At 38.3% G+C, this 15,680-nt stretch overlaps 1 protein-coding gene across 2 annotated transcripts in view; it reads left to right on the top strand.

The window, feature by feature from the left end:
- The window catches only part of ATRNL1 (attractin like 1), a 428,690-nt gene that overhangs the window by 400,266 nt on the left and 12,744 nt on the right, over positions 1-15,680 (top strand). Inside the window, exon 29 of one of the 2 annotated variants that reach the window (XM_059476727.1) lies at positions 6,844-6,909. The exons of the other annotated variant lie outside the window; for it this stretch is intronic. Within the exon in view, the coding sequence (XP_059332710.1) occupies positions 6,844-6,908 (65 nt within the window). The 3' untranslated portion in view covers position 6,909. The remainder of the gene's footprint in view (positions 1-6,843; positions 6,910-15,680) is intronic. 2 annotated transcript variants of the gene reach the window in all.

Genomic DNA, 15,680 nt, shown 5'->3' with positions numbered 1-15,680 from the left:
TGTTTTCCTCTGGGATCTGCCCACATTGGTTTTGTAGTCCTTATGTCTCCTCTCACACAGCAGAGAGATGGCTGGGTCATCATGAGCATTCTTTGCGCTGGTGTGGGGATTTAGAGGAACCTGAGGAGCTTGGAATCCAAACTGGCCAGAGGTGGACAAAATCCAGTGCCTGAGCTGGAGCAGAGATAGCAGGACCCCAGGCAGGACCTCCTGAAGCTGTTCCTTCCTAAGGGGGTTCTTATCCCAGAGAGCTGGGATACTGGGAACTGGGACAGTCCCCCAGCGGAGAGAAGTCGCAGCACCAAGCCTGACAGAGCTCCGAGAGCATTTGGACAATGCTCATGGGCACATGGTGTGACTCTTGGGGCTGTGCAGGGCCACCCTTGAGGTCTTTAGTTAGACTCAATGATCTTTGTGGGCCCCTTCCAGCTCAGCATATTCTGTGATTCTTGAATGAGCTATGGATCACAGCACAGTAAAACCCACCAGGAGCCTATGATGCCTCAAACCAGGGAAGCTGTGGGTGAGCATCTCCTTGCACCCAAGGTGGCTTCAAGGAAAAAGGTTTCAAATTCCAGCTTTTTCTGGTAAAAGAGAGAAACAGAGGTCCTGAGCCTGCTTACTTTAGAGGAGCCAAGACAAAATAAGCAGAGCTCTGGTACCTAAAGCACACAATGCAATAGTTTGACAAGTTTTATTCAAGGAAGACATTATTCAACTAAAAGCCACAACTGTGAGCTAGATGGAAAAGCAAGAAAAACATGAAGGCTATTTTTCAGTGGTGATCAAATGGACCAGTATTGCTGAGTAATTCAGTTTTGGTGGAATTTGATTCCTCTGTGCTGTGATGTCTGCAAGGCAGTGTCTGTTTCCGGCACTCCAGCTGGGTTATTTGTTTGAATGTTTGCTGTTTCGTGTTATTTTTTCCTAGTGCTGGGAAGCCTTAATCATGGGTCAAGCCTGCATTGTTTTAGGCACTAAATGAACTCAGAACAAAGAGGCAGCTCTGCTGCCATAGAGTTTATAATCTAAGTATAAAACAAGAGACAACAGATGGGTCTAGACAGACGGGGGAGCATAAGGAAACAATGTGACAGAACTGGGCAGCCAAAAAGTCAGTGTTCAAGGGAGAGCAGCAGGCCAGCTATGAGCTTTCTATAAGCAACATAGCAAAGAAAGGATCTGAAATGAGATAATTAAGGCAGCTTTGCAGATGGCTATAGGGAACTCCTCCTCAGAATGAGGCAGTTTGGTGGGGAAGGGCTTTGGAACTAAAGACAAACATTTTGTGTTTTAAGGCATAGGAAGAGGGAAATAAAGCAGAAAACACTCAGATAGTGGCAATATCACAAAAAATATTAGATAACTACATGAGGGTTTTTTGCAGCAGCATTCTGTCTAGGTAGGAGTGAGCTAAAGCTGGGTGTCTTTGATCCATTTTGTAAGTGAGGAAGATTGTAAAGAATGCTCCTTCCTCTCATCCTCACTGAAGGATTTCTCCCCCATTGTATCAGCAGACACTTCTTGGCCACAGAGAATTTGATGAGATTCACTTTTGAGCACATAAGATACTTTGGGCATAGAGGCTACAGAACACTTCTGAACACCTAGAATTCAAAAGCTTGGGTTTGGAAGTCAAATAATTTTTTTTTCTCAAACAGAACAGAAAAATAATCACAAGACTGTGTTTGATTGTTCTGGACAGTTGGTAAACAACTTGACAGCAGTTTCATCTTATGGTTACATTAGCTATTATTTTATATGGCAGTTGTATTTGGCAAATTACAATTTCCCTTTGAAAATGATCCTTGGAAAATAATACATGACATTTTTAAAGTGCTGTGGTCCATATATGCAAATGAATAAATGCAAGATAACTACATACAGCTAGATGCTGTTAGCTGAGTTAAAAGATCTCTTGCACTTGGATCTCTCATTTTAGTATTTCAGTATCCCATCGCTTTATTAATAATGTTTTCTGTATTTAAAATGAAAATTGTTTGCAAAAAATATATAAGCATTGTTTGCTTTCAATTTCTGTGCAGAACATAAAGAAGATAAGAGCACTGAGTATCTCTTAACAAAATGAAATCCCTCCATATGGCACCCTTCTCCCATTAAGATGTATAATATGAACCCAAAAAGCATCTTTTAAAACAGTTTTATAGCTGAAATAGGATTTTAGTTTAGCTTAATTTGTGAATTGCCAGAAGCAAGAATTATCCTTAATGCTGTCTGTGTAAGGGTGCACCCACAGCTGCTCTTAAGCAATTCTATATCAAAATAACCAGGAGCTGTCTCACATTCATCCAGAAGTTAGGTTTTTCATCTGAATTAATCTAAGTTTCCTTGCGAGTCAACAGAAGCACTTGGACAGGACATCTTGTCCTGTTCCATTACATGAGTTTGAAATAAAATTATCTATTAAATCTCACTCTTGAGGTATCTCTGTTCCTCTTCTACAGAGGGAGCCTAGATGATTAGCTTAGTCTCCTCACCTCACTCTAGGCAGCGGGAGTTGGAGGAGATTAAAAACAACCTTAGAAACGGAGCTGAACTGCTTTTTATTTCAGGCTGTCAAATGTAGCATGGTGCTGCAGTTCACAGACACATCTCTGCTCAGCAAGCCTGGGGAGGGTGGGAGTCTGTGTAGAGCCAGGACAGAGCAGCTGCATCCCTTACCCTGGCAGGCTCACAGCTCCAGGGCTGCCCAGGCTAGCAGTGGCCACGAGCTGGAACGGGGAATCCTTGAGAAGCTGTTTGGTGTGAGGTAACCCCAGTGCCATGTGCTGAGTGCTGTGTAAATAATTAATAGTCTCACAAGCAGTGATTCTGACATAAAGAAGGGGCTTTATTTAAAAGAGCAGTATTTTTTTGCATGTTCTCATATCAATCTCTTTGCTTCATCCATGAGGTCCTCACCTGAGTACCCAAAGCATCTTCTGTGCTTGAAGTTACTGCTGACTCTGCAGCATGGCAGCATCTACTGTGCTGCAGAGGTTGGATCTGGGGAGTGCAATTGAGAACTTGCAGGAGTCTTTCTTCAGCTGTAACATATTTAATTCTTAGAGCCAGATGCAGATGCATTTGACTGAGTGCAGCAACCATGATTCTGTCTCACCTGCTCTCATCCATAATCTGCTTTATAACTTTCTCTGTTAAAAGTTTTGGTAGCCCTGCTGTTTGAAAGACTTTTTATGGAGTTCTTAGGGCCTGTAAAAGAAGACTTTTTCATAAATCATATTTTTTAAAGTGCTGCTCCGAGTGATTTGACATTTTTTCAAAAGTAAGATAAAAGTTTATGTTCTTGGAAATTATGTCCCTAAGAAGTATGCATTTTATATTTTATTTATTTTGATGGCTTATGTTATGATACATTTGATAGATCTTGAAAGACACTGTCAGTTTTAAAGATACAGCCAATAAACTTCCGTTAGTGGGGAAAATGTGCCCCATAATGATCACATGCCTATGTCTATGCAGAGACATTGTATCAGCCTTATGACACTTTTCTTTTTCAAAGTTTTTGTTGTGTGTTTTTAACCAGTGTTACATAATTCAAGAAAAGGAATGTTTGACAAACATTTGACAATATTTGACAATATTTGAAAGGTCATAAAGCTTTGGGACACAAATTCTCTGGGATTATAATCCTCAAAGAAAACAGGTGAAAGACAGTAATGATACATTTTCTTATCAAAGTTTAGTCTATATATGTGTGTATATAAAATTCTAATACCAACATACTGTAAGTAATGTCAATTGGACTTGCATAATTTGCTAGTCAGGGAGAAAGAGAACCAGTACCCAAGATAGCCAAATTTTTGATTAACCTATTTCATGTGGAAGAGACTGTTCATTAACACCAGCTGAAGATATGACACACAGCTCATCTTAAGACTTCAACATTATCTTTCAAAATAAAATATATTTCCTCATAATGGAACAAATTTGGAGAGCAGTGTGAAAATTCATTGAGTTGAAAATATGAATTAATCAGTAATGATATTTAAGATAGTACCAATGCAATGAATTTTTAAACTAGAAAAAAAAATTGAATTGCAATTACCATGTCGAAGCGTTTAAACAGATGTGTTAAGTTTCTGGCAGCCTTCATCCATTTTGATTGGTGGATTACAAGGTGAGAGCAAGACCAACACAAAAGTCTTGTGCATGTAGTGAGGAGCAGTACAAGCAGAACTGCAGTGTAGAGATAAGAGACTGCTGAAACTCCTGCCAAGCAGTTCTGCTGGGTTTGTTCTATTTACACTGATCCTGCAGTCAGTGCACGCAAAGATTTTTCTTTGTCTTGTGAAGGACCAATAATTCTGAAATTTCATAAGGGTAATACTGTGATTTTTACTGGAGCAGGAGCCCCTTCACTGCAGGCAGAGTACAAGCAGTTGTTACTGTCATTGTTTCACAGAATGATATAAAGTACTTGTTTACAGGCATATTTTTAAACTGAGGAGAGATTTGAGTGTTTTATAGCTGTAAAAATCTTTGCAATTCTGTCAGAGCATGCCTGCATGTGCAATGCCTCACTAACATCTCCTTTCCTCATCCATTCTGTATCACAAATCTCTCTCCTCCCCTTACTACCAAATGTCAGAATAAATTTACTCTGTCTGTATCCCCTTGACAATAAAAATAGTAGCAAACTTGAGGGTTTTGTCTGAGGATATAATTTAATTACCTTTAATAGTGATATTAAAATAGATAATATAGAATATTTTTATATTAATATAAATATTAAATAGATAAAATAGAATCTTTTTTCCCTACAACATTATTTGATTTTTAACACCTTTTCTAGGCATCTTACTCTCAAAGAAAGCTTTAATACCAACTCAGTGGAAAATTGATGCCATGTAGATAAGAATAATTGAATTTAATTTTTCTTGAGATGGTGGATAATGTACCATCGTGAATTTATGGTTTACCACAGTGTGAAGTCTAGAAATATCTTGGTTTGGTTATGAAAGGAACCCTCTATGAATCTGTGAGTTTAAGGCAGGCAGCCATGGGAACCTTTGCAAAGACTTCAGTTGGAAAATGCCCTGGCAGAGGAGGTGCCTTGGTGCAGTCCTACAATGAGAGGGACATTGCTGAGCTCTGGGCAGAGATCATTTCTGAATGACCTAAGGTTTGGTCTCCCCCAATACAAAGGTTTCTCCTGGGCAATTCATGAATTTAATATTTGCATTTAGCTATAGACTTTTATAGCCTATCTTTATGATAGATGTCTGTTATTTGTGGAGAAATCACCCTTTTCCCTTCTGTTTGGATGTATTTTTACAGTGATTTCTATTTCTAGTTTATTCATGCTCTGAAAAAAAGTGCAGCAAAAAGTGTACATGGAATTATCCTAATGCTAAAAGCTGAAGTGTTTATAGTTGGTAAACCTAAGTATACTGTATAATTAAAACAATTATTTAATCAAAAGATGCTTTCTTAAACTGCTTTGCAATTAGTGCTATTGAAATAGTTCTATTATTTTCCATGCATTTAATTTCTGTTTTGGTCTCTCCAGAGCACATTTTTTTGTAGAAGGCAAAACAACTTTACATCTATAATTATAGTTTAAACAATTTGAGGTATGCATGATCAGATTAAAAGACTAAAGTAAACCTTACAATAACGGGACCAAAGCACAGGAGAATATACTGTGGTGGATAACTCTGTTTAAAGTTACGAGCCTATGGGTTTGTTTACAATATTTCCTAGTTTCAGGGATATTGTGTCACTGTATATTCCCAGGGAGCTGAAAAAGGATTTCCCACTGCTAACACATACTTGGCAAGTGTTTGCTGAATAGCACAGAGCTGGTTTATGTGTTGTAGCAGTAATGGATCCCTGGTTATGGGTTTGTTTGTAATATTGATTTCCCATCAGTCAGATTTTACAAAGAGCTTCACATCCTTTCGTGCATCTCTGGTCTAGATGCTGCAGGTATTAGCCTCAGATTGTGGAATAGATTTGCGAAGAGAATGTTGTGTGCAGAGTTGCACCAAGGCTGATGGAAAATTGCTTTGAAGCAATGCCTGCTCTGTTTGGGAGCCTTTTGCACTTCTGGTGTCCTGAAACCTGTGGGCACATCTTTTCTTCCCACAAATACTTTTGTGGTAGACAACCACAGGGATAGAAAAAAAATCAGATGAAGCTCCTAAGAGTGTTACTAGATGTTTCTATTAAGGGATAGACCCTTCCTTATTGACAGGATGAGTCTCTGCCAAGTTCTAGTCCAGACATCTGAGTAGAAGTTGAAGGGTGCAGTGGGTGCATTGATGTGAGTGTAGGCATGTGTGTGGATACCTTAGGAAAAGCTTAGCAATATGAGGAATATTTTGGAAATCAAGAGGGAAATGTCTGAGAGATAGGAAATCTACAGAGACCTGTCGTTTCCTTCAGTGCTGAAAACCCAATTTGTTTGGTCTGGCAGGTTGGGGGTGATGTTAGCCTGGGACAGCACCAAATCCCCTCAAAGCTGCCTGTTCAAGGGTGGAAATAGAGCTCACCTGGAGAGGGCTCCACAGGGCACTGAGCCCAGTGTGGAGATTCTCTGGATCTCTCATATCCCTCCCAGGGAAGACTAGGAATAATCTAAGAGTGCAGAGTGGAGATAGCACAAGTTGTGCACCAAAGTCCAGTGGTTCTTCCGTACTGGAAGCAGCACAACCACAAAGAGGAGGCCTTGTGCATCCATAATTCACAATTCACTGCAAAGCTTCAAAATGTAATCAAGAGAGATTAGTCATGCAGAAAATGTCTAAAGCATAATTTCATTAAGGCAGTAGGAACCACAGTGTCCGACTGTATGTTCACTGTCTGGTTCCTGTGCAGGGTTTGTACACTCCTGGCATGAGGAGAGCAGAACACTGCTTTTTTCCCAGCAGAACACTCACTAAGGTAAGGGACCTGCAGTCCTGAGGGGTTTTTTTCTTTTAAACAACAATTAATTTTTTAATTTTTTTTTTTTTACATCTTTAGATGTATTTTAAGCTTTTCTCCATAATTTTAAGTCTAGGAAGATCTATTTTAGGCAATACATTTTCTGCTTCCTTTTACCCTGTCTTTTGTTCATATTTAAGTTTCAAACCACATTGGGTTTGTCCCTAGAAAGGATCATCAGGCCTAATCATGCACAGCTTTCAGCACAGCACTAGGACTATTAGAAAACATTGTTGCAATGGGAGCACGCACCTGAATTTCTTCAAGATTTTGTTACTGAAATTCTAGTAGATGGTGATCTGAAAAAATATGGTATTTACAGCTTAATTTCAGATAAAATTTTTTTGTTTTTTTACAGACCAACAAACAAAACATGCATAGACAGTTTGATGATTTTGATGTTTTTCTCATCTAGATGCTTGTCTCATTTGCTAAAATTACTTTATTTACTAAACAGTGAAGAAATCCATATTTTCAGATAATTTGTTTTTGTAATTGCTCACACCTATGTGTTCCTTCCAGTGCCTTTCTGTCATATTGGATTTTCTGACAACTGACTCCAACTTTGTTGTCTTTCCAGGTTGTCTGCTTAATTCCTTGTTTTCACAGAGTTTAAGATGTGAATTGTTCATTTACCTACTCTGATCATTTGTTTATCACATTTCCTTTAAGCTCCTGTCCTTTAGGTTTTCTGAGTTCAGGTTTTAGACTTGTGTATTAAACCTGTCTTACTGAAAGGGTGAAAGAGCCTTTTTAGCACATGATCTTTCCTTCCTCAGAACTTCTAAAATGTAATTAAATCCTTTCCTCTTCCCTGAGTATAAAGTGGAGAGCCTTTCTGAAGCCATTGCTTTGATTTTGGTGCATATAGCATTATTGTCCCAGACATGTGACTTCATATTTTGTTCCAGTAGCAAAGCAACTGGTAAGAAAATGAAAATTTAAGAGGTTTTTTTTCCTATGGGTGTCGTCCTCACCAGTGCTGACTGTTCTGTTGTGCCCACCCTGTCACTGCCACATTTTCCCAAAAATGGCAAGATTGAAAAATATGGGACCTATAAAAAACCCATTCAATAACAGTTCCTGTGACAGCTGTTTATGTTTATTTTGTCCTTCTTTAATGTCTTTTATATAGTCCCATCAAGTCCAAACATTTCATGTATCTGTGCATATTATTTTAAATGTGTTACTAATGTGATCACTGCTATCCTTTAACCCTTCTGTCAGAGGGCAGTTGTGCCCAGTGGGAGCCTTGATTCCTCTTTGGACAGGCCTCTCTGCTGATTTTCAGATTGTGACAGGAGCCCTTCCAGATTTGGATGTTTCAGCTAAGTGTCTAAAGTCAGGTGGGGTGAATTTGAGATCTTCATGCCCATCACAAAAACCCAATCTACCTTGATCTGATGGATTTCTCTAATTTACGCAATCTGTTCCCACACTGTAATGTGCTTCTCTCAATCATCACTACTTAATGTTCTCTCCCCACCTTTCCCACTTCCATCTCTGCAATTTATTTCATCTCAGACTATTCCCCTGTTGCCCCATGCACAGCTTAGCTCCACCACTGCCCCTTTCTTCCCTGCACTATTTGCTTCATCTGTCCCTGCTATGCCCATTTCATCTCTTCTTCCCTTGAACATTTTGTTTTTCCATTGGGATAAAGCATATTCTCATGTTTTTCGAGCCCTGTAAAAATGGATATAGCTGTATATATTTTTTTCTTAATTATCACATTGCAGTTTCAAATAATATTATGTCTAATTCTACTATGGTGTTGTTCAGTTTATTTCTGTTTAAGTAATGCTGTAAAGCAGTATGTTGGGCAGAAAGCTTTGTACTATAATTGGGTAACAAATTATTATTTTCTTCTGGTGTTCAGTGAACTGGTTTTGCAGATCTTTCAGCTCAATTCATTATGATCAAATGGAGAAGCATTTGTTTCAATAAGATTTTAATCTCTAGGACTATCTTTTGCATCAGTGACTTTTCATTGTTAATTGCTTTCTTGTCCCCTATTAAGGTGCTCTTGCAAATGCTTCATCCAAACTGTGCTCCCTTTCCCCACACTCACAATTTGAAAAGTCTCTTTTCAACTTTTTAGGTAAAATAACAATTGTTGCTTTCTTCGTCCATCACTATGGCTTTTGTGTTTTCCTCCCTTGATAATGACAAAAACTGTACGAAATCACCTCTGCCAGGAATTTCAGAAATGTCCTCAATTTCTCCCCACATACATCAGAATGTAAGAAATCATTTTATTATTTCATAGCACCAATTAAGATCACCAGGGCACCTAGTATGTGCTGGATGTTTGTGAGTGAATTATCATTAATATTAATAATTTGAGAGGGTATGCACTGACTGGAGTACACCCCTGATGTCTCAGAGTCATTGTACTGAGAAAGGTTTTTTTATTACAAGTTCTCTGAACCTGTTGCTACTTTAAACCCCATGAAGGAAATAGAAAAGAAAGACTTCAAACTACAACTTTAAATACGTAAAGAAAAAAATTATATGTGGAAATAAGAAAATCAGGAGATGAGTTCAATTGGGTCTCTCCCTTTTCAAAAATCAATTGCTTGTGAATTTGTTATTTTAACACAGCTGACAGAACATACAGAAGGAATTCAGTAATGAAAAGCATTTGGGGTTTGACAGGTCTTGGCTGAAATGAAGTCCTTTGAGACCAGCACTTGGAGGCAGAGGTGAAAGTAAAAATTGGTTTACCTGAAATCTCTGTATATGGAATCTAAATTTTCAAGGGAGACAGCATCAGGGCTTATCTTTTGACACATCCAACCTGAAATCTATCCTGACTTTTCAATGTCATGCCTGTACATGTCATTTTCTACACAAAACTTTGCACATGTGTTGAAAGTTCCTTGAAAAATTTGTGCTAATTCAAGTAATTAAATTTTGCAGCTTATTCATGTATTAGTTTTCAAAATAATTTAGCTCAGATCTCTGTCAAAAAAACCCCAAACAATCCAAAACAATTGATTAATGCAATCTTATTTCTCTGTAGAGCTATGAAGCTTTTACATTGACAGTTTTTAACATCAAGCTGTATCTTTTTTTACTTGTGTGGGAACTGCCAGTGTAGATAGGAGTAAAGTAGGTGGTGTTCTTTCTTACACACCATTAATGTAGCCATTCACAAAGGGCTGATTGGTGATAGCTGTGCAACAGGGTGTCAGAAATCTCACCTGAACCCTCTGAAGTACAGAGTGTGACTGAGAGCTGGCAGTGATTTGCAGAACTTTTATTGCTTAGTCCATTATTGCATAAAAGTCCAGCTAAATTTGCATGTTTGGGCTGGATTTAAAAGTCTGTGTGTGAAGGAGGTCTGAGAGTGTGTTTCTATTCCCATGGACATTTAAGTCAGTGCAGAGGTGTTTGTGCTGTGAGCTCTGTGGGGCAGTGCTCACCCATCACACACAGGGCAGTGAAGCTGAGTCCCTGATGGAGGCTGCAGGGAGGGGGCTGAGTAACAGGAACAGCAATTACACCCAAAAAGAAAATGAAAACCCTCATGCTCTTCTGAAGAGCCATTCTGTCCATGCTCGCTGTAATATCTAACAGACATGGAGCACATTTCTCTGCAATTTTAAATATTATTCTGAAGTGCATCTAACCTAGCAATTGAAATCTGTGCAGGAAAATTGGCTGTGCTCTAGGAACTTTTGCCCAGCACTCAGAGCATGCACAGAATTATACCATTCAAAAGTAATCCTTTCTTGGAGTCATGCTCGTATGTATCTTTGCAGACCAGATTACTAGTTATATATTTATTTACTTTTTTTTACCGTCTAAAAATTTCAGCCTTGTGTTCTCAGTGCACTGAAGGCAGAGCCAAGCCCTGAAGCTCTCAGAGCTGAGTCACTTTAGATGGCACAGTGATGCACCATATTCATCCTGAACTGTGCAAACCAGGAGATATTGCTTGCATTTGAAATTATTGGCAACAGAGTGTGTTAACTCTCATGTGCTCACTGGAATGCTCTGTGCTAGCCTTTGAAAATACAAAATGTAAGAAAATTATGATAATATGAAAAAAATCCATAACCTCCTGTCAGACATTGCAATTGCTTGAGTGTTCAGCAGGAGTTAAAGATGGATAAAAAGTACAAGATATAAGCCATAGCAATGAGTAGCAGATGAGCTGCATTCAGGGCTAATAGATTCTTCATGAAAATGCTGTGACATTTATTTTCTATATTAAAAATTCAAATGCAAGTGTTTAGTATGTCTCATACATATCACCTCTTTCTGTAATTCTGGGACTGGCACAGTTTTGCCTTTAGTCATTTGGGTATTGCTTTTGCATCCACTTTGATCACATTGTGCTTCTGGAATATTCCCACCAGTTATCCTAAGAACTGTGATAGCTGAATCTTGTTACATCTGTCCTAGAAACTAAAATATCATGAAGGAGAGTCTCAAATAAAACTGCAGATGAGGAAACCACTACCCTCACCCCCCAAATGTTTATTAGCACCTTTAATATAAATATTTTTATTAATGAGAATCTAACCAACCATCTCAAAACTATGGCATAAATATATGTATGAACAACATGCAGTATCCTTTCTTTCCTATACAAAGGAAAGCATTTATCATTCTGGTAACACAAGGGACAGAAAACAATGCCAATTCACAACAAAACCTTTCATGATTTAATATTGTTGTTTTGTCCCCTTAGATCCTAGAATGATAAATTTTGTTCCTCCTTTTGTCAGCATCAGAAGCACTTTCATATGTGGAATAAAGGCTCATTCATTATAATCATACTGTTTTTTTTCCAGGTTGCTTTTTCCAATCTGGTTCAGAATACATCATGCCAGTGATACTGTGCCAGCTTTCTTGTCATTATTCCAAAGCTCCATGGGTACCTGTGATGGTACCAGTTTGATTTCTGTTTATGACTGAGTTTTTATCATTCCTATTCTCAAGCCTTTAGAGTCCTCATTGTGTCTTGGACTTCATTACACTGAGAGGTGTACAAACATGTACCTAATCTAGCCTGGACATGCAAGTCAAGTGTCCATGGAGTGTGATCCTCTGGCCACAGGTGAAGCCTGTTTGGTCTCTTATGGTTTTCCACAAAGGTGGAGGGAGCCTGTGGCAGCCCTGTGGAGGGGATGGCCCTGCCCTCTAACACTTTGAAGCATTTTCTGTGCTGTTTGCTCTTGAGAAGAAGCTGTGAGGGGTCATTGCCTGTGATGTTTGTGCAGAACACAGGGGTCATTCCAGGTGGAATGTCTGTAGCTCCATCCTCATCCCAGCCAGCCAACAACAACCCATTCTGTTTTTTTATATATTGCAGTATTTCAATAACTCAGAACATACCTTGATTTCAAAATGTGTTTTTTGCAAATTGTGTCAGTACTCTAAATAGACTTGCATTGTTTTCGAACAGAAATACAAAAAGTTTAAGCACATTATGTTTTAAGGAGAGCTGTTGGCTCTGGGGTGATGCCACTCCAGCTCTCATTCAGTGGTGGCTTTAGGAAACACAGTCATTGCACTAAAGCTAGGCAAACTATCTAATTACTATATTAGCATGTATTAGTTAATTTGTGTGTAGCACTTTGGAGATAACAAGCTCGATATTTTAATACAGTTTCTCTTCCCTGGACACATATCTTGTCTTCATTTTTAAACCACTCTGAAAAGGTCAGTAAACATTGATTTTGTAAATGAAAGCTCTAAAATAGGACTTGAAAGAGCTAATGTTTGGGAGGAGAAAAAAAAGTGTGAAAATTCCACTTGTTTAAGTCAGACCATGAATTTTGGGGCTCAGATTTCTCCTACCAATCTTTAGATTTCTTAACAGTCTCAGAAATGACATCCCTCACTCCGGAGGCTGTTTGTTCTTGCAGGAGGCTCCTGGCCCTACTTCCCTCCCCTTGAAACCCATCCCAGTGGATCTGGAGAGGATTTAAGCCCCACTGCCTCAGCCTCTGTGGGTATTTAGCAGCTCCATGCACAGCTTACACTGACACCAAGGATTTCTGTATCCTTGAGGCTACCCCAGTGAGGAAAACATATTTTTGTCCCTTTTGCAGTGTGAGTAGAGAAAGCACTGTTAGACACATCAAAGATGAAAAGTTGCCTGAGAAATGTGCACTAGTTAGCACACACTTTTTAAAATCTTGAATGGAAATATTCTTCTTAAAACACAAGTGGGACTCAAATAATGAAATAAGGCTGGCTGCATTCAGATTGTTCACAATCTGCTTCATGGCTCTTAAAGAAATTATTAGGTCATAGTTCAAATGTGAACATCTATTTTTATCTCTCTTTGCAAATAATGGATGTGTGTATCATAGAAAAGAGTTGCCCACTAAAATGAGAAGTCATGAGAAGAAAAAGTAATGGAAATTATTTTGAGGATGTTTGCAACTTATTTAACTACCATACCACCTTCTTACACCATTGCAATGCAAAGAGATAAAAGAAAGTAGAGAGGAATTAGATTGGTCTTAGTTGCTAACATCAGATTCACAAAGAAAATCCCTGATTATTGGAAGTCTATATACTGAATACTTTGTAAAGGCAGTTAAATGATGCTGACTGAAGCTCAACAGAAAAAAAAGCAGCAAAAATAAGAACAGAAAATTAAGGGTTATGTGGAAGGAAGGCATTGGAAATAATGTGGGAAAAAGCCAGAAATCCTATACATGCCTCTTGTTGTATTGTCCAGACCAGACAGAACAAACAAAAATCAACTCACAAGGTCACACATCTGGACACAAACCTTAGAGAGATTTATATGAATCCCTCTTGAGTCTGGCTCTTCCCCTTTTGGGGGATTATCCTTATAATTCTGAACTTCACACATTTTCAAGTCCCATTCCCACCAGAGCTTTTGTTTTCCTCTCACCTTTTAAGACAGATGTCATAAAATGTGGAGTCCTACCTCTTAGAAAAAAGGTAGTTTGCCACTGATTACCTGCTATTTTCATTCTTTGCGCCCAAAATTGCAGCAAGCTTTTAATGAACTAATCCTAAGCATGAACCATGTTTTTCATTGTCACCTTTTTTCTTATTCTTTATGAAAATCAATGTTTTCTTATGGCTTTTTCAGAGTCTCGAGTGTATGGTGTCTAATGGTATTGCTTTATAGTTTTATATTACATCTTTATAACTTAGGATAATTATTTATAGTGGCAAATCATACTGCAGCAAACTGTAGGAAACAGAACGCTGTATTGCACAGCAAAGGGAGAGCAGATCCATGGTTTATTATGTTATTATGTTATAGAAGGCACTTCAGGGGCTACAGAAGAAAGTTTCTCAAATTGTGGCAGCTCTCAGAAGCTGGGAAATACAAAACAGATTTCATTCAAAACACTCTTGGATCATTATCACTGTATATACAGCCATTATAGTCTAATTGAAATATAGAAAATCAAGAAGTAAGAGAACCAAAGCTAAGTTTTTCACATGTGATCAAAAAACATATGGGAAAAAAATAGAGAGGGAAAAAGGTCAGCAGTTAAATAGCAAATAGAAGCCTCAATGCAATTTCTGCTTTTAAAAAACAGATGGGAGATTTAGCACAATTGCAGCAAGGGAGTTCTAATGTCCTGCTGAAGGTTTGTTTCTCCTTCATCACATAGTAAAAGCTTTTTTGAAAATGCTTAAATGAAAACTAGCTCCTAATCACATCCTGGAAACACAAAGACAGCATGATGCTCTGTGCAGCACAGCTATCTCTGATGAAAATTTTGGGAGCAATGCACAGAATTGCTCTAAATTTTGCCTGTTGTCTAAAAGAACCATCCTGACATTGGAAAACTCCAAGCTCTGTGTATCTCTTACCACATCTTCTTGTCCATGGTTCCCTTTCTTCCATTTGTTGCTCACATGAATATTAATGAGAATGGGCTGCTGCAGTAACTCTTTAGTCTCAGAAAGTGAATTTTCATTGAGTGCATCTTCAGGTTGCTGACATTGTTGAGAAATGGACTTTGTGAGACTTTCTTGAGGGTATCTTTCATTTGGTTTCTGCCTTTTTTCCCCCACATCCATTTAGTAGTGAGTCCTGCTCAATAGGCCATGAGTTAAAGATCTTATTTGGTTATATTAAAAACAGGTGTGCAAATCAGGCTAAGATTTATGCCAAATGAGATCCCAAGAGGTATATTTCATAGCTTCTGCATTTCTGAAGGATGTTGATCCTAGCAGGAGAAATGTGGAATCTGAATTTGGTGTACCAGCAGAATCTTTCTCATTTTTTTCCACAGGCATTTAGAGAAATGCTTTAAATTGTTTTAAAAAGTTATAGCTTGGTAATCTTTTTCTACAAGAATTGTTGGGATCTTGGTGTTGTGGGTTCATTTTTTTCAAAAATTTTATTGATTTCATGGGTGAATGAGACAATGAGTGCTTACATAATGAATACTTATTGCTTGTTGGATTGAGAATACACATAGAGGTAGGTGGCAAGCTGTGACTGTGGAATATCAGTTTTCCAGTGCTTCCTCTCCAACTAGGACGCATGCCCAGGACATATAATATAATAATTTACAGTGATATGCAGCCATTGTATTACTATCTCTCAGTTTCAGGCATTTGCTGTATCTGAATATGTCACACAAGCAGAAACAGTGCTCTTCTACTATCATTTTACTGATATTTATCTATATTGACTGCTCAGGACCAAGTAAGTGTATGTAATGAAGTGTTTAAAATGGAAACATATTTCCATACAATTTGACAGG

The sequence above is a fragment of the Ammospiza nelsoni genome, chromosome 8 (assembly GCF_027579445.1).
Source record: "Ammospiza nelsoni isolate bAmmNel1 chromosome 8, bAmmNel1.pri, whole genome shotgun sequence".
NCBI lineage: Eukaryota > Metazoa > Chordata > Aves > Passeriformes > Passerellidae > Ammospiza > Ammospiza nelsoni.
This window is presented reverse-complemented; position numbering and strand designations above follow the sequence as displayed.